Source organism: Nesoenas mayeri (genome assembly GCF_963082525.1).
Source record: "Nesoenas mayeri genome assembly, chromosome: 1".
Taxonomy (NCBI): Eukaryota; Metazoa; Chordata; class Aves; order Columbiformes; family Columbidae; genus Nesoenas; species Nesoenas mayeri.
Window position 1 is genome coordinate 59,645,137 of NC_137541.1, and position 24,453 is coordinate 59,669,589.

General features: G+C 44.3%; 1 protein-coding gene across 2 annotated transcripts in view; it reads right to left on the bottom strand.

Annotated features, from left to right (window-relative positions):
• CHST11 (carbohydrate sulfotransferase 11) overlaps window positions 1–21,279 on the bottom strand; it is a gene marked incomplete at both ends in the record, with an annotated part of 175,161 nt that extends 153,882 nt beyond the window's left edge. The window contains one exon of one of the 2 annotated variants that reach the window (XM_080342695.1): window positions 21,177–21,279. In XM_080342695.1, the coding sequence (XP_080198821.1) occupies window positions 21,177–21,279 (103 nt within the window). Of the gene's footprint in view, window positions 1–21,161 lie in introns of both variants that reach the window. The other variant, XM_080342694.1, reaches the window with a different exon arrangement.
• Between the last annotated feature and the right edge of the window lie 3,174 nt (window positions 21,280–24,453).

Consider the following 24,453-nt stretch of genomic DNA (forward strand, 5'->3'; position numbering starts at 1 on the left):
ATGTATTCAGATAAAACTACTAACTGAATTTGGAAACAGTTTATAGGGACTCTAAAGCTGCCTTCGACGGTGCAACTTTTCACTCTTCAAAGAAGTTTTACCCACACCTACTCCTGTGATAAAACCACCTGGTGGGTGGCTGAGCAATAGCTGACTTTATGCAAAGCAAGGCCAGAGAGAGCGAAGGGAATGCAAATAAGGGTTGAGGAAAAGGGGCAAAGAACAGAAAATCAACACGTGCTTTGAAAACAGTCTAGTTTGCAGCAGGAGATAGCAGTAAAAAAGATCCAGAAAGGAACAGGTCACTAAGAATGAAAAGTTGAATAAAGACAGAAGGTCAGTTAAAATAATTTTTAATGGAAGCTCTTTTAACACCAACAGAGGAAGCTGAATGGGAATGCTGAAGTGTGTTAGATAGATAAATAGTATAGTGATTAAATAAAACAAAACACTAAAGGCAAAGGATTTGACTCGCTCTGGAGTCACACCTGATCAAAAATGTTTAATTAAGACTCCGGGGCTAGTTCAAAGCCAACAGGGACAGTTTTAAACAAAACTCTGAGTTTTCCTAGAACCACCAAAAATGACATGTTGTTAGGGGTGTGTTGGAGGTGCAGAGGGCTTACATTGAGCTTGGAATAAAAAATTAAACAAAAATAAGAGAAAACCCTTAGCATGTCATCTGTGTCCACATCACAAAGCATCCCCTGGAAGCCTCTGCTTGACAGCAGAAACTAAAGCAGCTCAGACCGACACAGAACCTCTTGGCTTTTCGCACACTCTGAGCCCAAGGGAGATTTAAAGGTGACCTAAAGCCAGGACAGCTTCAGCACAAAGTCCATATGCAAAGCTTCTGTCCTTCATAAAAAAAGAGGAAAACTTGGATTTATGCAATTACATCATCTCATCCTCATTGAGAGAGCTTCCAAAACACAGGAGCAGTGATAAAATTTGAGTCACTAATGAAGAAAAAACACTTTCTGAGCTCTTTGGATCCTGCCAAAAGAGACACATCCGTTACTGCCAAATGTTTCATTCTTTGCAGTTTCTAAACAGACATGCCTCTTCACTGTACCGATCTTTAACCGGCTGTTACAGTCTACTCGAGACTGACTTACTGGAAAGGGAAACTAGAAGGAAGAAACTTATTAAAAGCAGACAGTAAATGTGCTTCTTGCTGAAGTTCATCATCAGCTCTGCTGGAGTCAGGGTGGGACCACACTGAGAGCTCATCGAAAGGTCCATCCAGCTGCAAACGTGCACGGTGTCAGCAGCTCCAACCAAACCCTGTTTGCACCCACGTCTCCCCAGCAGCACCCCCACACCGCACCGACCTACCAGCCCAAGGCATTAAATTCACTAACAACTATTTGGGATGCACATGCACGCCCTAAAAATAAAAGCTTTCTGATGAAATGCCTCATAAAACAGGCAAGTGCCAGAACAAGCGGAGTGGTGGAACAGGAGCAGATAGGAGCAGGACAAAGTCAATTGTAGGCAGACAGCACACAATGGGTGATATACAGATAACTAATGTAAGAAACACAGAAGGAGTTAAAGAGAATGAACTGATTACCTCTTCATATGCACATTTAACTTTTTTTACCCGCAATTCTTTCTGCAGCATTACTGTACAGCCCGCAACTTGTGACCTCTTGACAGTCCTGTTCTGTTCATCCTCACCTCCTGGCTGTCATGCTATACACCCACACTGCGGTACATCATACAGGTGAGGAAAGGCAAGAATATGATGATATCTGATGGGTGTCTTTCCCCATATCCAAGAAAGGACAGAAAGCTCCCATCTCCCCTTTAAGCTCTGCCAATCACTTGGTTTTGAAAGGTGGGTCTGTAAGGGTGGTTTAAAAGCATAACTCACCATTACGGCCGTGTCTGTAAGCATGTTTCTTTGCATTGGCTTTTCCTCACCATATTAGCCATAAGCATTGATGCAGCAGCAGCTAAAAATTACTATATCCCACCAAAGCTGTGATCCTCTTGAGGCAAACAAATCCTGCCCAGCCTCTCTCCCTGGGAGAGGGCAGCACATCCTCACTCACAAATGCTACAACTTCAAGCACAGGCGAAGCTGTCGCCTTCAAGCATTCATCTTTTCACTCCATTGCAATGCTGCCTCTTTTGCCAGAGTTCTCCATGCCACTTGCACTGTTTTATTCTTACTGAGGTGTCTTCTTATAATGCTTACAAGTACACAAACAGTTTCACCTTCATCTTCAATGAGTCTTTTAAGGCCCAAAGACTGGAGATTTTCAGTACAATGGCGTATTTTGCACTTGAAGTCACAGTAGGCAACAAAAGCCCATTTTAAAACAAGACCCTTCAGTCTAACCCTCAAGCTTGAAATGAAGTGACGTTTAGGCTTTGATCCTCAATCCCAACTCACAAGTCAGCTTTGGAACTGGATCTAAAATCATCAAGGACCAGCCTCTGAATCAATTTCAAACATGACCCAAATTGTCAGTCTTGCATTAAGATCTGCTCTGCAGAGATTAACACTGTATAAATTGACATCGATTTAAATTCTCTTTCCCGAGATCTAACTTTTTACAGCCAGATCACTTCACAATTTTCCACTTAAACCCCAGTTAAAGTTTGGCTTCAGTAGCACTCCAAACTCCAGACTAAGCTCTTCGATGCCATAAAATCTGTCTCTTCAGTTTAACAGAAATCAGGGGAACGTTTTTGTTACTATATGAAGATAAAACAAGAAGCATTTGTTTTTCACATCAGTAATATATCCATTTTCTCTTCTTGCTTGCCTTCAAGACAAGAAAACTAGCAACCCTGGTAGCCTGCAGCTTCTAGTGTTGTAATAGTCACTGGTTAAGCCACACAGCATGCCTCCCTATGCTATTGCTGTTCTACAGCAATACTGTAAAATATCAAAATAAAAATATTAAACAAATCTCAATTTCCAGTCTTTCTAGAAGAGTCCTAAGAAACTCTCTTATGGCTTCCAAGTCTTTCTGGCCATTTTGCCTTCAGATAGAAAACTGACTTATTTAACATTTTTGTTCACATGGGACAGTTTTATGGAGTCATTGGTTGTCTCACTACAGCTGGTGCATGAGCACAGCCCAGAAAAGGAGGACATGCTTTTTGCAGGTGCAGCACCAGTTCCAGTGCTCGTCCAACAGCTGCAAATTCAAGGTAGAATGCAAGTAATTACATTTCCCAGTCCTGAGCACAGGTGGGAGTGTCTTACTTAAGACTGCCGCTGAATAACATATTTCAGTAAAAGGAAAAGACAGTCAAGCACAAGATTGAAATTACAAGACTAACTCGTGGTAAAACACAAACCATAATATTAATCAATAACGTATCATAAAAATACAATCTTTAGCAGTAGAAAGTGGCATACTAAACTGCTCATAAGACAAGGTAAGTAAATCCCTGTCATAATGGAACTGAGCGACACATAATTGAGAATTAGGAAGACTTGCTATTACAACCATAGATAATCTGCTCTCACTTGTGCCTGTTACCTCCCAAGTTAATTTGAAGTATCTGTTAGCACTGATAACCCAGCCCTAAGGTGGAGTCTGGCAGAGTGAAATGCACTCAGTTGTCAGGCAACACTGCAAAAGAATATTTATTTGCAAATTAACTAGGACACATGGTAAAAGGATAAAAACGTAAAATAACAATTATCATTTTACTTCTCTATTTATCATTCCAATGCAGACTGTGGAATCTGTTGCTAGTTAGATTGACACTTCCCAGCTGAACACACAAACATTTCTTCTGCTCACTCCCTTGGAATTACAATCCCCTCCCTCCAAATGCACCTTCTGAACAGCCAAGGGTAAGGAGGTCCCAGTGAGCATCAGCTCCCTTTGACCATACATGCAAAAACGCTTCTCTTGCCTTAGTGTAAAGCTGTAGGCAACGGGTCAGCACACTTCCCACATGGATCTACAGGTTCCAGTGGTGTTCTTTATTTAATGAAAGCATTTATTTTAATAATATTAAGTTCAATAATTTCTTTTTAATTATACTTAAATTCTGACTCAAAAAAAAAGCTTGGTGACACACTTCTCCTCAGTACTAATACTCACTAATGGCCGTATTTGAAAATCCAGCATTTTTAAAGCATGAACTAAATATCCAATTAGGCAAATGCTTTGATCAGGTTTTGCCTGCTTCACCACCAGTTCCAGCTCAAGAGATGTACCAACGTTAACTGTGAGGAATGGCCCAGCACAGAGCCACACGCTGGTGTAGTTTGCATGCCAGCACCACCAGAGCCAACAAACCAGACCAAGAGGGCAGCAGGTTCATGGCAGAAAAAGGGGAAGCAACAAAAGCCATGACATTCAACGCACTTGCATTTCTCCAGCTAACACTGCCAGGGACTGCACGCTCAGAAGGTCAGTCCTGCCCTCTACGAACATGTGCCAGGCCACGAGTACCCATTTAGCTGAAAGTAAAATATTCCTGATGAAACAGATTCCCCCAGTAGGGACACTCCTCCCTCAACAGAACAAGATCAAACAACATACACATTCGCATCCCACCAACCTTTTATCCTCTTATACCCATCCATTTAAACCCAAACCACAGGCTTAAGTACCGTAACAATCCTGCAAATCCCAGGATTACACCACATGTTGTTCTGGTCATCTGAAGGATAACTAACTTTACCAGGTCTGAAGAAGTAGCTACTCAGCAGGCAGGGGATGTTCCCGGCTGTAACCGCTACATGTTTCAATATTGTTTTGAGATTATTTTTTTCTCCTAAAGCATCTTCACATTTACTATCCAAAACTGGGAAAGTCTAAAAGGAATGATCAAGCACAACCCATTATCCCTGCACAAAACATGGTGGTGGAACAACTGGCACAGCAAAATTCTTCTCGCTGCCTGCCACTTGTCTCTGGGCTCCACCACACCACAAGACCATCAGACCATGCTTGTCAGAAAAGGTTGGTAAGTCAGGAGATCCCAAAAATGACCTAACAACCCTACTGCCTGGGCCCTGAGGGCACCAACAGGCCTTAGTTGCCCTGAACAACCTCCCTAGGGTCTCTCATTCACACACCCAGTCCACAAACCTACAGGCCTACTTAAGCTCAGGCCTGGGCACCCAGTCCTGACCTAAATTATATCATGGGTGGCCCTATGCCCAGCCTTTTCTCCTGATGTCCAGATTTACTGGCTGGCCTTCCTGGATGGATGTCATACCTTTCTTATGGTTAAGCCTTGTCTTCCGGGTGGACATATTCCCAAATTGTTACCTTACCCTACTTGGGACCATGGCCAGAACTTGTCACAACCCTACCTGGGTACCCATCATTGAAGGTGCTCCCCATCCTGGGCTCACCCTTGACTCCCAACTCATTGCCCCTCATGGTGAGCCGTGTTCGTACTGCTCCCTGACACCTGTATTCCCCCATGTTACAAGAAAAAGGGATTAAAGAGAAGTTGCACTAAAAATAACTCATTAAAAATTTGCAAGGAACACACTGACTTTCTGATTAGGAAGCAAAAATCTGCTGGACCCAAACAATACAAGAGGTGGAAATTACCAGACACTGCAAATTACTTCTGCCTCTGGTTTAATCATACATCAGAGTACAAGGCAATCCACCTGGGGTCTGTTCAACCTACTAAGCTCCAGGTTTACTACTGAATTACGACGTCCTTAGGCAATGTCAACAAAACAATGACATGTAAGCTACGACAGCAGAGATGGTCCTGGTGACAAAGGGTCAACTCCGATCTCCTCCACCAGCTTCCTGGATGTTTGTGGGCAGTTGCTAGGAAGGACGTTAATTTTACCAATTTGGCCACTTTACTGCAACCTAAGTCTCCTAACGAAGCAGATAACTGGGGCAAAGCACAGGCTCACACCTGAGTTTGAATAATTCTGTCAGAATTACTAGCTTTGGTAGCCAGCAACTGTTTTCAGTAATAACTTGCTGTTCTGTTGTGCCAGGGCTACCCCCTGCCTCTAGATTGAACTACACAAGTTCGGAGCAGCTCCATCACACATGTTGGTGTTGTCACTGCATATCAGGCCAGAGGACTCTGCTTCAGCAGGGCCATGAAGGTACAGAGTGCCCCAGTGCTGCAGAAGAAGACAAACAGACAGAAAACCAAGGCAGGAATCAACAACTCCTTCCTGCCAACTAATTGCTATGGTCCACTTGAACATGAACTCTGATCTTTGCACCCTCCGTTTTGGTATGAAAGTACTTAATAAGGTGTCCCAGTCATACCTTAACCATGGATACAGAAACACAAACACGGGGGTTTCGGATCATGTTTATTCACAGCATGACCCCCTTGCAGCTGCCTCACTTGCATATAGGAAAGTGAAATACATTTGGGTCAAAAGCGCTTAACTCACAGTTTTGACCTCTGAACCTTGTATTGTTGTGATAGATTATTGGCAGCCCAGGAAGACAAAGCTTCCCTCCTTCCTGGGGTCAATCTCTTTTCCCTAAGGATCACCTTATAAACAGAGATGAAGAAAGCAGCAAGTAAAATAAAATCCAAGCCTTATTCCCTGAACTTGACAATGTCTTCACTTGTTAAAAAATGGCAAACCCGCTTGCCAAAGGGCATAGGAACGGATGAGAAGTGAAAAGGCTACTACATAAATTAAACACGTAAACACTGGTTGTCTGCTCAAAAATCAGCTCCTTTAATTTCCATGTGCATGGTATTTGATGCGCCCATATCGTTGTTCCTACATGCCTTCACTTGAGCACGAGGGGTGCACGTTTTTCCAGTTTGCTACATAACTACATCGTGCTTAAAACTGCCTACAGTTAGAAAATATGACAAACATGACACAACCCTGCTATTTCCAGCAAGGAAGTTAAATGTGAAAAAAAAGACACCACATGTATTTTTAAGCTATAACTTAAATTCTTTAGTAGCTCCTCTCCTGAACATTCAAACACAGATGTAGCACGCTGGCAACCTAGTACCAGCCACTTGTGACAGAGAAACATTTTTCATAATTCAATGTAAAATTAACCTCTGACAGATGAGCAAGAAGCAAACGAAACGCAGAATTTCACAGACACTTACACACTTTTGGCTATGCATCCTAGATGCCTTGCAGTGTTGACAAAAGCTCTATCTCTCCAAAAGGCCTCACTGCAGTTCATAGACCACAGCTGTTTGTCCTGTGCATTTGTGGGAAACACAGTCACACATGTTCAGCAAGGCAGATGGGAAGGTTTTTTTGTTTACATTTGCAAGACTGAGGTAGAAAATATCCTTTCAAACATGTCAAGTAGCAAGTATTACAAATAATCAGTTTCCCCACCTTGAACAGCATTTCAGAAAGCATTACTTCTGATGCCCCAGACCTCCACAGGAAATGAAGATTATGCTAGATATAAATCTGAGGCCTTTTGGAGCAGTAGCAAACACGTTCATAAAATGCTGTATCAGAGATGTCCATTTCGAGAAACTACTACCAGCAGTGTCCCACAGCCACCACAGAGAACATGGAGGTCTGAAAAGGAAGGATCTGAGAGAGCATCAGTCAACAGCTGCAGCACCTCATATAGTGTCTTGGTTTCAGCTGGCACAGAGTTAATTTTCTTCCTAGTAGCTGTTGTGGTGCTGTATTTTGGCTTTAGAATGAAAAGAATGTTGACAATACACCGTGTTTTGACATTTGACAATGTTTTACTTATTGCCAAGTCATCAAGGATTTTTCAGGTTCTCACACCATGCCACATCTCCAAGAAGCTGGGAGGGGGCTCAGCTGGACAGCTGACCCAAACTGGCCAAAGGGATATTCAATAGCGTATCACATCATGCTCAATATATATTTTGGGGGAAGCTGGCTGGGGGAACTGCTGCTCAGGAACTGGCTGGGTATTGTTTGACAGGTGGTGAGCAATTGCAATCTGCATCACTTGTTTTATATATTTTTCTATTATTATTATTGCTATCGTTGTTACTATTTTCCCTTTCTGTCCTATCAAACTGTTTATCTTAACCCACAAGGTTAATGTGGGTTTTTTTTCCTTTTCTGATTCTCTTCCCCCATCCCACTGAACTAGGGGTGGTGAGCAAATGGCGCTGTGTGGTGTTCAGCTGCCTGCCAGGTTAAACCACAACACATAGGAACTTAGACTTTAAAACTGTAATAAAATAAAAATTATTAAAGCGCAGGGATGATATCTTATTTTACAGAGAGGCGATATTTTAATTTACAGATAAGTTAATCATGAGCATCTCGGCAAAAACCGAGGATTGATCACACACACCAGCCTTGATCAACACCTAAGAGCTTTGTCTCTCGTAGACCTGGGCACAAAGGCAAAATAAAACAACAAGGGAAGAGGCAGGCCTTTTTGTCACCTATATTGATCATCAGTACAGTGAGTCTTTTACTGGCAAAAGCTGTCCAAGCACAATGCTATCTTGAATTACACAGGCTTGCTATTCAAAAAAAAAAAAAACAAAACAAAAAAAAAACCACCCAGATTTCTAAGCACAGGCTTGACCTCCACCTCAGTTTGTCTACATCCAAACCATAACGTGATATCTCTATAGACATATGTATCATGGCATTGCTATGACACTTTTACCTAGACAACCACTCTTCTGTGTTGAACACTACATAGAAGGTAATCCATCCAGGTGAAGAAAAGGCTGCCTGTTGCTTAGATAGTGCAAGGGAGAGCATAGATGAGGAATAAAGGAGCTGAAATGCTCTCTGCATGAGGCAGGAAAGAAAGAACTGGTAGCAGAACCCTAGTCTACTGAGCTGCAGTGTCCCTCTCCCACTAGGCAATACTATGCTCTTAGTCATGACTACATCTCTCAAGCAATGGAGGCACCAAAGACATCAGATGTCTCCTATGCAGCAAGCTTTGCTGTACTCCACTTGAAAAGGCACATATTTTGCCAATTACTTCCATTACTTCTATTTATGCAACCTGACTTCAAGCTGGGCGCACAATGCTTAAGTATTAGAAGCCACTAACTAGTATCACTTCTCAAGAGCTAGTGAGGGCCTTTGATGTTTTTCCTCCAAGTATGCCTCCAACTTCTGATCCAGAAAAGAAAGGCCATTCAGCATTTGTCAGGGCATACACAGGGAAGATTTACACTTTAAAAACCTAAACATAAAGGCAAAACACAGTGAAAAGTTAAAAGCAAGAACTGTTTATGCCTTTGCTCTGTAGTACAGCCAAGCAGAGGAGATCTGTAGCTTAGCATCAGGACTCAGATGACCTGGGACACAATTCATGGTCCCACGGAGGCAACACCTTGTACAAGAGAGCTCAAAAGGAGCTCTCAAAGCCTCGTGTATCTGCAACAGCAGGATCTTCCTGGCAGGAGCACCACGAAGGACACACAAGACTGCCCACAACCAGCATCCTCACAAGCCTAGAGCATATCTGGATGGGGCTGCACTGGTGTCCCTTCAGCTCAGTGCAGAGACTTTCGTTGTACCTGACATCTAGTTCACACTATGAGCTATTCCAATCCTAAAATGGATTGCAGCCCTTACATCACGCAAGTGTCAAGCTCCACAAAACCATCTTACTCTCAAGTTTCATTCCTGAGTGTGTCACTGACATGGTGGGAAACCATTTACCAAATCCCTGCATACATACCCTTCCTGTCTATGCCTCAGTTGCCCTAGCTGTACAGTGAAAATGTATGGACCCACTTTGTGGAACAAGGCCAGGTTGGATGGGGCTTTAAGCAACCTGGTCTAGTGGAAGATATCCCTGCCCATGGCAGGTGAGGTTGGAACTAAATGATCTTTAAGGTCCCTTCCAAACAAACCATTCTATAATTCTATGAACATTTTTAAGCCTTCTGATGAAAGCACAGTATTACAACCACAGAAATAGACTGAGGCCCAAACTCTCAAAATATTTCCAGAAATATTCCTCCTCCTAACTTGCTGCTAGTGAAAGCTTTCAACTGCAGTAGACAGCAGGAAAGCACAGACTTGCCATTAACTAATATACAACACACATCACTTGACATTCAGCAGTGTTTCTGAGCTCCCACAATGCTGGAGAAGTATACTAGGCATAACCATTCTGGCAAGGTAAGAGCAGTTGAGGTACGATCCGATGACGAGAGATCCCTTCACAGCTGGAAAGGGAGCATGAAATAAATCCCTCTTGGTCACATCACATCCCAATGAATGTAGAAACAAGTAAAAGGTCTAAAAAATGAAAAGAAAACTAAAAGAAAGGGGAAAAAAATTCTATGTAAAGATTGGCAACTGGAAACAAGCCAAGCTAGTTTGGACATGAAAGAATTACAGCCTGTTTCCCTTGCTGTCCAGCCACATGGAGGGAATGGGACACATTTCTAGTTGCACAAACAGTTCTCACAGTAACATGTTACGATGCTAGTTAGAGCATTCTTGAGATGGATGAGGCTGTAAGTCACTAACATTATACTGATGTATAGGCTTTGTGCATTACTCACCATTCAGACACAACAGCCCGATGTATATTTTTGTCTTGCAAACTGTCCTGGCACTCTCTGCAAAAATTCTCCTTTCTCTACTCCGGAAGATTTTAAGAAAAGCATTCAGGAAACAGGCAACACAATGGAGAAGGACTCACCAGAAACACACTGATGTGTTCTGGGGAAGAAAAAAAAAATGATGAATCAAGACAGCCAAATTTGAAGATGATTTTAATCCAATCATGTCTGTCTTATACTATCCATTTCAGCTCATTAAGTATCTCAAAAGAGTTAGTCTCAAAATAGTTAACAGCTCCAGAAGCCCTAACTTTTTTCCCAGTTTTTTCTTTAATGCAATTATGCTTTTGCTGTCACACCAGAAACATTAATAGCTTATTCTGCGTGGGATGGAGAAGCTCCACAGTAGGACCAGAAGACTTCAATCATATTGATGGCCTGCATGCTAATGGTTACATATAGCTTATCTGTCAATGTCATTTCCACTGAAACTAATGAAAATAGACAGCACCTCCTTCAATTCTTCAAACATATATCTCTGTGGGAAAAAAGCTACCATTCACTTGAATGCAGAACTACTCTGTGAAGGGCAAAAAAGAAAGCAGAAAAGCAAAGCTGTTATTCTATTGTATTTTGCTCTGTAGGAAAACACAGAGGGACAAATTCTGCTTTTCGTTACAGTAGCTTTGATCCAGAATTGATATAACCAAGTCAATGGAGCTGACCCAGATTTACAGGGGAGAAACAGTTCAGAGCTCCCCCCAAGCCTGCAATCCTATATCTCTGCCACCATGGGGGATGTGTGCCCTTTATGCAATTCAAAAAGCCTCTGCTCTGGCACAGTAGACCTGACCCAGTGCTCGCTAAAATCAACTGAAAAGAGACCATTGACTCCTCCAGTCAATCATGCAGACCTCATGCAGTCAATGCACCAGCCAATTCAAACCACTGGTCATTGTACTCCTTTCAGAAAACGTCATAAAATCTTGTGGCTTGCCCAAAACAAAACTCCAAACCAGAAGCCTAGGAGGCAGCTGTGTTCACCCTATTTGAGCTTCCCTAAACTTGCCACAAAGGACCACCAAGTCTGCTTCAAGAAAAGAAGGAAGGTGGAGAGGCAGAGACCAACCAGCATGGTCCACAGGATCACTAGTGCAACGGTGTCGGGAGCTTTGCACAACATCCAGCTGACTGACCCTACAATTCCTCAACCAAGACAGTGGGACACAGCAGTGCTTGGCAGGCAGAACATGTGTGTCAATAGCCACCGTGATTCCCTGGTGTATTCATTCCACTTGATTAGCAGTTATGTCGACTTCGTAATTATGGACACAGATACACACACTTAAATCTAAAGATAAAGCGCTCATCCCCATCTGGAAACTCAAATATATTTTAGAAGTTAATCATGACCAAAATACATAATCAAGACAGGCTTTATCAGGTTTATATTTATGACCCCAACTGACACATTTTCTTAATCATGAAGTGTTTAAAAAGTGTTAATTCCCTCCCCCTTAGTTACTATAAATTCTCTCCTCTCACTTCCAACACAGGCTGTAAAAATACGGATTACTAGAAGGTCATATTTCTGATACGCACCAGTGCGGGTCACTTCAGCTAATACAGACATTTTTGTTTTGCCTGCATACCAATCAACTTTAAAGCACAACAATGCAAATAGTCTTTAAAAGGATTTGTACTACCTAAAGCTCTTTGTTTTAAGACAAGGTATTATGGTAGCAATCATCAGTGGGATCCAATTATAACCAACTTATTAATTAGATGTCTACCTTCCCTAATCCAAAAATCCCTACAAGTTATCCATTTTAAACTTCTTGACACCCTTATATAATCATTTATCAGCAAAAAAAAATGATGAGAATGGCTATATACATAATTTGTTACATGAATTCAGAAGGGATCCCTCTCTGATGGTCCTGAAACCCACCTTTTCACCATTTACAAAACTCACCTTGAATTGTCACAGTATCTTAAAAATGAACAGAAAGTGGTGGCTTTTAAAATAAAACGAACTAGGAAAAAAACCCCACAGTTCTCTGTTTTTTTCCAGAGCACAATGTGTTTGAGGAGTGAATTGAAACCCAGCAAAGCCTTTTATTCCTCCCGGATTATTATGTGTGGACTCTGCAGTTAAAACCCATAATCTCCCACCACTCAGCCAAGTGACACAGAAAGATGTGATCTTTTCCTGTTACTAAGGATGGCATCTTTTAGCCTGAGACAAGGTCCAAAGCAGCAGCAATTTTGCAGATCAAGCACAGCTGAGAAGGATCAGATACCCCTCTTTCACCTACTAGAGGAGAGAAAAGGGGGGGCAGACCCTGCAAAACCACACACAGATGACCGTACCCACACCCTTGAAATCAAGGCTACTTATCACAAAACAAGAAGCAGACAACACTTATAGGACATGAGCATTTCACACCTGTTTTCCCATGGCATGGTCCACCTACCTTCATACCACTTGTTGGATAGAGCTACCACCTCCCAAACCCCTGGAATCACAGTACCGTGAGAAATTCTGCTTAATTGCATTGCCTGTATTTTCCATTTCCCCCAGCACCTTTTTTTAAGTTTTTTCATAGGAGTGTGAAGCCATTGCAGCAGTGATTGATAGAAACAGATGCAAAGTGATCCTTCAGTGTCTCCAGCCTGGCACAAACAAGATGAAGGCTACCTCGAAGAGGCACTCTTACTGTTTAAGCTGACATACCCTCATAAAAATTCCTGCTCTTCTTCAGCCTAGAAAGAATTCATAAAATCATTACTTCTCTCAAGCTGGATGTTCCCAAACACACGTAAGTTGAAAAAAGAAAATAACAGAACTGAGAAACCACACTGACTATATGTTTAAATTAGTAAAATAACACAGGCAGGCACCTACAAGGAGCCCTTTGCACTTCTGGGATTTCTTTTAATAACAAAAAACTTCATATTCCTCACAGCAGCCTCGTTAGGAGAAAAGGGTTTGCCCTTCGGAAATCAATGCATTTGGATTACCTGGGCTGTCAACTACAGATTTTGTAGGGAGCGAGAAGATGGGGGGGGTGTGTGCGCAGCCTTTTGATAAGTCAGCATGTTGTAAGAGCTCATACTCAGCTTTTTTAACCCAGAGATTCAAATTTGTCAGGAGGAAAAAAACGGAAATATTAAGTTACCCAATCTAGCCTCAACATCAGTCAGTATGCTCTAATGACATTTTACTCCAAAGTTTCCAGGGGCAGACATATAATTTTATTTCTTTGAAATAACATCCCCTTCTGATGCTTACAAGCTAAATGTTAATGCCTCATTTATGACCTCACTAATGTGTAAAAATTAATAAGGCCAAAAGCAAAGCTGTCATTTACTTTCACTGCCAACATTGGCCAAGGTGTAAAAAGCAACCAAAAAAGACCTTATTGGTTTAAAATAAAAGCAAACTGGATATCTAAACCTGAAACACACAAGAGAGGGAAATTTCTTTAATACAGGGAAGCCTCCCTGACATGCATGGACACAAAGTTTGCTTGCTGCCAATTAACAAATGCTTGTGCTGCACCCATTTATGCTGTTTAGTCTAAGTCCTGTTAGTGTCACAGAAACAATAGTCCTGTCATCCACCCTGGCTCTCAAAGACTTGCCAGCACAGAGATTTTTAACTCTCTTTAAGGTCACAGAGGGGAACAGGCAAAACAAGCCAAGTCCCAGATGGACCTGCAGGTCCCATGTCCCCTGTGAGGGGCTCCCCACCAGCCCCCAGGGACCAAACTGGGCAGAGAAGGGACAGAGCAGAGCACGCACACTGCCAGGGGATGGTCACCACGCTCTCCGCACTTATTCCTTATACATAAATGCACACTATCTGTGCTGCCTTTCATTAGGTACTTCCTAGTGATGCTACAGCTGCTGTGACAACCCAAGAGGAGAGTGGGGATGGAGCTGAAATCTAACAGGGGCCATTAACTTGAAAATCTACTACTTCAGTTTGACAGGATGGAATGGACCTATTTCAGACAATTTCACCAACAACTAACTCCTTACTAAGGAGTACGTGGAGAGGGCAAGCCAACAAACCACATTTATTGATCTGGCATTAAATGAAAAATGGGGGATAATGACATTATGCAAGAGAAGTGACACAGAATCCAAGTGTATGTGCAGTAGAATTTTGATTTATTCATGAAACCTTAGTTTCAGATGCCAAACAATTACATGAAAGGGGAACACTCTGTATCCTCCCACTGATTACATTCACAAAATTGGAATCCAAGAAAATCCCTCTGTCTGGTGACATGAGCCAGAGATAATTAGGAACTGAATTCTCTTGTTGGTTCGTTGTCATCTCTGCTGGTCTCATCTTCTAGTTAGAGCATGAAGCGTGTGCCAGAAACACCACTTTGTCACATGCAAGCATTCTGCCCACAAAAGGATGCCCTCTATACCTTGGCTACTGAAACACCAGTAAGGAGGAATTAACCAAATTCTACAGTTTCAATTGCAACTGTAAGGACAAATACCTACCTCATCCACAAAGATCTTACATGAATGGGCTCCACTGGGAGCAGGAACATCTAACAAAACACAAACATGCTTTGAAACATTATCCTTGTACTATAGTAGGTGGCTGCTCAATTTAAATGACCCACCACAGACATCTCTTTGTCTTTATCCCAGACATGCCAGGTCCACACAAATCCAAAATCCCTGAACTTAATTTTATTTCCATAATGTGAAGGTCAAAACTGCTTTTTTCGTTGATTAGAAGTGGGTCCTTCACTCACACATCCACACTTCTTTTTATAAACATTGACGCTTGGACAAGTCACACACAGAACTCAAATATTTGCCTTGAACACCAGGAACAATCTGCAATAAAAAACATCAGATTCGAACCCTTGCATCCCCCAACCCTGTCCTTAACTCCCTCGGGATCACCTTAGATTTGACACGTAATACATATGCATCAGCCCAAAAGGCTTCAGAGGGAAAAACTGTGCTGGAGTGACATTCACACAAGGACAAGTGCAGCAGCTTTGTCAGGCAGGATTTGATACAGTACGTCTGGCAATGAGAATCAAACAAAATATAGCAGTGCTGGCTTCAGGAAAAGTAACATGGATATAATTCCTTCCAATTCTCTGAAATACTTTTAGAGTTAGTTACATGGTGCAGTACAAGATAAACTACCTGTCACTTCTAAAAAGTAATGGAAACAATTTAAGAATTCAGAAATATGCTCTCCCTATACAGAGATAAAATCGACATAATAGTTGCACTCAATCAAGTGTATACATTCATTCATTAAAAAAAAAAAAAGCATCAGGCATTTCTGTTCTATATGTTTATTTCTAAAGGAAAAAGAAAGTTTCCATTCATATTGACTTTATCTCTGAAAAAGTTAGACTTCAGCCAAGTAATGACAGTTCTACATCTGTGAATACAGAGTGTTAATGCTATGGAACTCAGCACAAAGTTTCCCAATATTGATTCACAGGAACAACTACAAAAAAAAAGCTTATAAAAGTCTACATTGTAGAAATGGTAACTGTGGAGCAATAAGCATTCTGATAAATTAAACTTTATTAAGACTTTACTGCTGACAGTGCCAGGTAACTTTACCTTGAACCCATTCAGAAACAAAGGTTTTTATTTCTTAAGGTCAGCAAGCGGTTGTTGCAAAAAGCTACGCTCATATGTACTGAAACAGAAAAAGAAGCCCTACCAATAAGTTTAATATTCACTAATCATGAAGACTTTCAGAAGATTCAAAAAGCAGTTTAACTCTCAACTTCAAGTAGTTCCAGACTAGCAGTACCTTTGAGAAGAGGGACCAGAGTAAGTTTGCTCACACTGATGGTGTAGTCCCATAGAAACTGATGAAAAGCTTACAGAGACACCAACAAAAGGACTCAGCACCGACCCCTCGCAGGCGCACGGCAGGGTTTCTGCCTGCGACTGGGGGGTGGTTTTCATTGCATGCAATTAAATGAGGGCCAGGTTCTTGTGGCTGTCAAACGAACTCAATTTCTCAGTATCCCAAACAGAATAATTTAAAACCAGTATACAGAGTCCGTCAAAGGGATGCCACACACCCACTGCTTTGCAGATCTCGTTCCCCTTTGTAAGCAGGGGAGAAAGCAAGGATCAATTGCAAGATGGCAGACTGCTGCATTGATTTTCAAACAGAATCTTCTATCAAAACCAATGGTGAGCTTGTCTTCAGACATAAGGAAAAAAAAAAAATCTCATGTGATTCAAGTTGTTCTGACATCTGAGCAAAGGTAGACATCAGCCTTCTGTAAGGAACAAGCAGCTATCAGTCATACAGTGCTGCAAGCGTAACTGAGAAGATCATAGACGGGAGGCAAGTCTGAGGATCTATCCTTCGCTAGCACCCACAGGAGAACACTAGAAGTCTAAGACAGGAGATGAAAAACGGAGCAAAAACATCCTAGTCTGCACTGGGGAAAACAAATATCACCAGGTGTAGATAAGTAAGTTTCATAAACTTGTCTCGGGTAAGGTAAAGACAGCATTAATTATTCTATCTTTATGTGGAATTTTTCACCTGGAAGGATGCCAGCACATTGGCAGCCTGACCCCAGCCTAGCAGAGCAGCTCTTGCCTGCGCACACAGCCCCACCGCTCACTGCAGCTGGGACTCTACAGAAGAAACCAGACACACCTGGGAAAGCGTAGGCAGGCTAAGGACTAGTGAGCAAACCAATCTCAGGGGAAAGGCAGCAGATAAAGCTATGACAGGTTGCCACCTAAAACCACAAAGCTGACCCATGGTACGTAGAAACAAGTTGCAGGAGCATGGAGCAATGATCAGGTTGCGCTCAGTTATGCAGGTAGCACACAGCAGGAGAGCGAAGGGGGGAAGTATTCTGAGCAAAGGGCTGGGGGAAATCCCCATCCAGCTACAGCAAACACTGCAGCATGATGTTGGTTTGGTTTGGTTTTTTCTTTTCAGAAAAAGCTAGACAGGCAACAGGAAAACACAACGAAGTCTCTGCTGCCATTTTCTCCCTCAGGAACAAATAGTTCCCCAAACCCACAGATAAGCCACAGAAGCCAAGATCATCTCCGGCGTTTTCTTCACAGTGTTCATGAGCAGCAGTGAGCAGCCCCCTTCACCTTCCTCCACCAACAACTGGTCAGGGAACCTAATTTGAGAGGGGCGGGTTCTCCAGCACATAGGCAAATCTCTGCTAAAATTCAGAGAACGCAAAGGTGCATTAATCAGACAGCAGCCTCCCACAAAGAACGGGTATGGAACCAAAAAGAATAAGGAATAAAAAGCACCTGATCTGCTTCCAATATGCTGGCATTTGAGAGGCTGCGCAAGGGGACACAACACCAAGTTCTTCCACGATGATAAGTGCAAGCTCACCTCTCACACTTCAGGCTTTGGGTATGTTTCTGTTGTTAGGGGTTGGTTTGTTTTTAAGAAAGGTTTCTGTTATCTATGTCATTTTCTTATTTACTTATTCCAAAGGAAAAAAAAAAAGCAAAAATTTGTCTGCAAGAGATCCACATTCAGACTTTCTGAAATGGAAGAAGATGAAAAGTTGTCTTGTCCCCAAAGAGGGCAGGACTCATTATTTCATGCCCTTCTAGCATCTTCCACCTTCTCTGTGTCACACCTAAAATTGTTTGGAAAGCTCTGTAGGCAGAAAACAAGTCTCCTAAACTTCACCAAGAGAACTTGGAGGGTGAAGAAACTGCCAGGTTATTAATATGGAGCTGACACTTCTTGCAGATAACCTCACTGATAATCTTTATTTTTCACCCAAAAGGCTTGAGATGGGTATTTCTCAGCTAATTCTGATTGCAACGTGCCTATCTTAGAGAGCACTGCAAGCTCCCAACAACAGTGACAGGTGGTAAGCCAGGGTACACCAGGCAGCTCCCTGCAGGAGCCATCCAAAGACACACTCTAGTGCAGACTGGCTAAAATGTAAAACACGCTCCACAACAGAAGCAGTACTGGCCAAGATTTGGAAAGCTCTTTATACCTCCAGCCCCATCCCACCTGACATGCACTCTGCCTCGGGGTCCAGCTCCATTGAATTGAGACATACCTCAAGAAAGGTCACCAACCTACCTTCAAATAAGGACACAACACCACAAAATTATCTGCTACCTGATGTATATCACATTGGCAGGTCTACTACCTCCCTCTCTCCTGACCCTTCAAGAACTCTACACTGATCTACCCCTTACACCACCAAGACAGTAACACATACAATCACATAACAGGGTGGGGGGGAAAGGCAGCTGTTTAAACCTTGCAAACCAAATGGCCACACTCTATTTGGGTCTAGATTAGAGTTTGATAGATTTCTGGCAGTTTCCACTATAGAAACAGCCCCCCCCCCACAAACACACACACACAAAAAAAGGCTGAATCAGTGATGATCAAAAAGGTACAATACAATAAAGATGGACAGGTTGTGATCCCATTTATATCCAGATCTACTCTACTGACGCTAACACCCTAAACATGCGTTAAATGGAAAATGGGTGAGGATTATCCTCCCACTGATTTCACAGCATCACATTCTCAGAGTTTATGGTAAATCCTTTGAATTGTATTAAAATCTCAACCTATTTATAGTTTCACAATAGCACAAATATAAGGCCATAATCTTCAGCAGTTAGCTATATTGAGAACTCTTGAAAGGCAATTTTTCTACATTCAAAAATTCACAGAAGAATATTTAATTTAATCTCTCACCTACTGAATGCTGAGTTTGTGTTCCAGTGATATAATTCATCTGGAAGAAGGGGAATTAATAACTCTCAGCCAAGTTTTCTGAATGTGTGTGCAAACTATGTTACCTGTGCCATGCAACCAATGGAAATATCATACTTCTATCAAATTGCTGAAGCTGTGTTACAACAAACAATTCTGCATGGTGCCCTGAAGCCCTGAATTAAAGCCTTCATAAGATCTGCTAAGGGCTGAGCACTCCTTGTGAAACCAGTAAGCATAGAGCAAACACAGCAGGAAAGAAAAAATATGCTAATTTTTCCAAGGAGTTGGCAGGTATTAACACAGATGGACACCATACAAGAACACATTCATCAAGCAAGCGGTACCAACTTTGGAGGAGTGGACAGCTGACAGAAAAACGCCAAACAAGGCTTGGCTTCACCACAGAACAGCAGATCTACCAATTCCTAATCCTATCAGCACACTAAGCCTCTACCATTTGACTCCAAAAACTTTAAGGGAATAGCATTTTTAATCAGATATGATTTGGTGGCTACACGCAGGGAAGGAAAGAGTCAAACTGAACACATCCTTTTGCTTTTTACCAAACAGCTACTTCCCCACTTGCTACAGCTATGCCTGTAGCCACGACACTCCAGAGCTGGCAGGAGAGATTTACAGGTACGGCTGAGGAGACTCGCCTGCTGAGCAGCGTGGCCACTCTGCCAGCTACAGCTGTTGGTCTGCTAAGAGGTATCGCTCCCTCTTACAAGCCTCGCTCCTCTGCTTAGCTGTCAGATCCCTCCAAAAACACACTGCAAGTGCAATTTCCACTTAACTTCTCAGGCAGGAAGGGGAAAAACAGAGAGAGGGACAATTTTTTTTTCTTTTTTTTTTTTTCTTTTTTTTGCCATGCTGGATAAACGTCACAGCCAAGCTGCACAAAGCTGTCTCACTGCAATCCATGACGGATCTGTGTGCGCAGTCAGAGATCCCATGAAGTTTCCATGGCCCGATCCCACCTTTGTGTGAATCAGCAGCCGACCTCTGAGTGACTTCCATGGGAGTCAGCACCCTCCACCCCCAATACAGCTCTACCTCCGGTGTCCACCGCACTAGTAAACTGGAAAATTAAACTTCCATTAGGTAGCTGGGAGTTTGAAACCGAGGTGATGATTACACTTCTGTATGCCACTCGCAGCGTGGGGCTGTACGGACACCCGTGCCCAGCCAGGAGCACCACCAGGAGCTGCGCACCCACCCGAACGCCCAGGACTAAGGCAGGGCCGGCCAGAAGCGCCCCCATTGCGGGCGTCAGGCTCCCCCTTGCCGCGGGCAGGGACGGCCCGGCCCGGGCAGCCGCCTCCGCCGCTACGGCCAACTTCGGCGAGCCAGAGCGAAGTTGCCCGTCGGCAGCAGCGGGTGGCCCTGCCCGGTCGCGTTGTCCCTGACATGCCCAAAAACAAAAAGAAGCGAAGCCGAGGGACTCGCAATCCCGGCGGCGGGTGCAGGGAACCGGGCTGGGAGTCCCATCTCTAGGTGTGGAAGGACCCGCCGGGGATGGGCAGCTCCCGGAGCCGCTCTCCGTCGCGGCGGGTTCGCCAGCTGGTGCCAACCCCGTCCCACCAAACGCAAGATACAACGCGGAAAATAATAACAACTGTAAAAAGAAACAACTTTGCTCCCTCCCGTGGGAAGTTTCCTGCGGGGAGCGAGGCGACCTTCCCGCGGCTGCCCCGGGCGGTGGCCGGGAAGGGGCTGCCGGCCGGGCTGCAGGGCGCTGCGCCCGCCGCCGAGCCCCGCGCCTGCCGCAGCGGCGCCGGGAGGCGAGAGCCGGGACCGGTGGCAGCCGCTGAGAGCTCCCGGGGTGCCCCCCACTTGCGTCGGCGGGGAGCGGGGCTGGCGCGGAGCCGGGCGCTGCCCTCCGCGCGGCCGGTGCCGGTGCGGTCGCGGTGCGGTTGCGGCGGTGCCGGTGCCCTACCTGGGTGCAACATACTTTGGAAATAGAAGATGACGAGGATGAAGGAGCCCACGGAAGTGACCAGGACCATCCTGCACACCCGGTTCATCCTCATTACTTCCAGCACCGCCGGCTTCATGGCGTTGCCCGGCGGCGCAGAGAGGCGAGGCGCGGCGCGCACGGCTGGCACTACGAGCCGCTCCGCGCCCGCGGCGCTCCGAGGTACCAGGGATGAGCCGCCGCCGCCGCGCCTGAGGATGCCCGGGCGCCCGCGCCCCGCACCGGCGGGCGCTAATGCCTGCGCTGGGCGTGACCACGCCGCGCGCCAGGCGGAGGGGCGCTCTGCGCGGCGCGGGGGGGAGGCGGGCCAGGCGGGGAGCCGGGGCGGAGCGCGCCCCCCCTTCGCCAAGGGGAGAGATGGTCCCGCCCGGCGGCGGCGGCGGCGGCGGCGGCGGGCGGGGACGCGCTCGGCTGCCTCGAGGGGCTACGGCTGCCGCGGGGCGCGCCGGTCGCGTGCGGGTGCCGTCGCGGCCGCCGGCGGCGCTGAGGGGGGAGCGGCGGCTGCGGGGGCTCCCGCGGGCCCCTCCCGGCGCCGCCAGGGCCCGCTCGTCCTCGCAGGCGGCGGCCGGGAGCTGCTGTCGTTGCGGCTCCTCCCGGTTCTGAACTTGACCGGCTCGGAGTAACTCTCGCCCTCCTTGAGGGGCTTTGGGTGCTCCAGCCCGCCGGTGGGCCGGCGAGGAGCGAGCCGCCGCCGCCCCTTGGGCCGCCGTCTCCCCGCGCTAAGGAGCCTCTTCCCCACGCCCCGTTTGTGGAGAGAAATTCTCCCACTTTTCCTTTTTTTGGGGTGTGTGGTGCCTGTGTCACTCTGTTAATCCTAAATGCTAGCTTCCAGGTGTTCTCTCGCTTTAGTACTATGGAAGGCATCGTTTTATAGCCGGTCCTTGTCGTTTCTTCCTCAGTGTTCCACTGTCCCAACCGGTGCCTGTTAATATTTATAATCTGTGTAAACAGTGACTTCCAGTAGCACTGAATCATCCCTAGCAAAAATAGTGCCACCTGGCATGCCAGCAATGAAGGGGAGTTTATTGTGTGTGTGTGTGTATTTGGGTTTTTTTCTCTTTTTTATTTTTGTTTTTTGTTTTTTATTTAAGTGCAAGACTTAAGTTTTCTGAATTAAGGAACTGATTGCTCATTTTTCTGTGGAAAATAAAAAGCTGCTTCCCCCAAGGTTACTCCACCGAAGTCTACCTCTTGGTGGTCGGAGAGCAACAACAGGCAATGAGATACAACACGTACGTGGGAGGAATGCAGAAGAGCTTACTGCAACAGAACAAAAGGCATCTGCCTTGCCACACGTGCATCGGGGTTTGGGACATCTGGGGCTTCTGGTGGGCCAGGGGTCTGTGAGCAGCTGCAGGTCAGCTAAGTCCTGAACTAGGTTTCTAGCATTAACCACACAGCAGAACTCCCAAACTGAGACTGTCCACTTCCTCAGAAAGACAGGTGCTGGAAAGTACATCACTGAATGAAATCGGCTTCTTAGCAACGTAACATTTATCCTTGCACTGTGTTAAAACTGTTCTATTTGTTCCTCTGGTGCACCCAGATACTGTTTTACTATTGCTTTTCTTTTTGCTAAAGTGAAAGTCATTTTGCTGATGCTGATACTATCTTCATGTGTAAAAGGATTTTTTTCCCTTCAGATTTCTGTCCTCATGTAGCTGGGAGGAGGGGTCTTTAAAATGAAAATATCCCTAAACGGACCCAGCCCAAAGCTGGGAAGCAAGTGTGGTAAAACAGATTTTAAGCTAAACCACACCCCCCACCCCCCCAAAAAAAACAACACCCAACAAACAAAACCAAAAGGTACAAGTATTCCTTCCTGGCTAATTGTGACAGAAACATGCACAATCATCAGTCTTCCACTGAGGCTTCCCAAAAGCCAATTAAAAGGATTTTACCTAAAGGAGAAACCAATAATAGGTAGACATTTGTAAGAGAGTAGATTATTTAGGCTTGGCCTAGAGTTCCTTTTATTAGAAATAATTTTGATTGTTCGTTAGGGTTTTATGCAATATTAATTTTGGTAACTTTCTGTAGATGTTTTTTTCAGCTGTTTTGATATGCACTGACCATTTTCTAGTCTTCCTAATGTAAAGGAAGCTTTACATTGATTTTTCTCTTTTAAATCCAAAGCTCAAATGTAACACAAAAGCATTCTATCAAAAACACTAGATAAAGAGAAGCACTAATGTGTAATACATCAAAGTAGTGAATCTTTAAGTCAGTCAACAAAAGTCAACCAGAAGCACAGACTGGCATTTCAGTGTCCATCCATCAATACATACGCTGCAGCACAATAGCAACTGCGGTATTTTATCAGAAAGAACTGGACTGTGTCCAGGAATGTGGATAAGAGACCAAGGGATGAGGGCAAAAGCCTAGAGCTCAATACTTCATCAAGTAACACAAGAGAAACGCTTTAGGCTGCTAGAGAGGGCAGTCAGTTGCTCAGTTAACAATAGTTACTCTTTTTTTTCTGAGCATCGTCCTCTGATGGAAGGATGGAGCGTTTTAAAGCAGCAGGAAGAAAATCACCAGCTGTGTTGCCATATACTATCAAAAGAGCATTATAATGCAATACCTTCATTACAGACACTGACAGTCACAAATCCAAAATCCACACGCATGCTTGCAGCACCTCCTCAAACTTCAAACTCTGACATCCTTTCTGATTCTGGTGAGTTAGGACAATGAAATGCAGCAGCCTGTTTTTTTAGAGACTGAGACAACTGTGCTTAGTTTTCCTACAGAAAAGAGCATAATCAAGGGAACGCAAGGAAGCGCAGTTTTCTTTCCAGACAGGTGCCAAGTTTTAGAATAGGTACACGCACAGCTCAGGCAGTTCTTCTAAAGCACAACTCCGAGTGGAAGCTTCAGCAGCTGTCGAGCAGTAGGGAGTCCGGATAGTACTGTAGGTGTGATCACCTACCATTCCCGTGATAATAACCAGCCTTCAGTATCTCTGAATAAAAATAGTCTCGTCATCCAAGAGGCTTCTGGAAAGAAAGACTTAAGAGATTAAGTACCAGATGCCAGTGACATCAAAAGAAGTCCAGACAGTGTTTTGTAGATTATTTTGTATAACAAAAAAGCTTTACATAAACACACACCCAAATCAGTATTTATTGATAAAGCTCTAAAAATAACAAAACCACAGTTGGAAAACAAAACAGCACAGAAATACAGTGTGTGGTAAGCTCAGGGTGCAACTTATCAAAAAATGGCAAGCAGGCTAATATTGAAGACCATG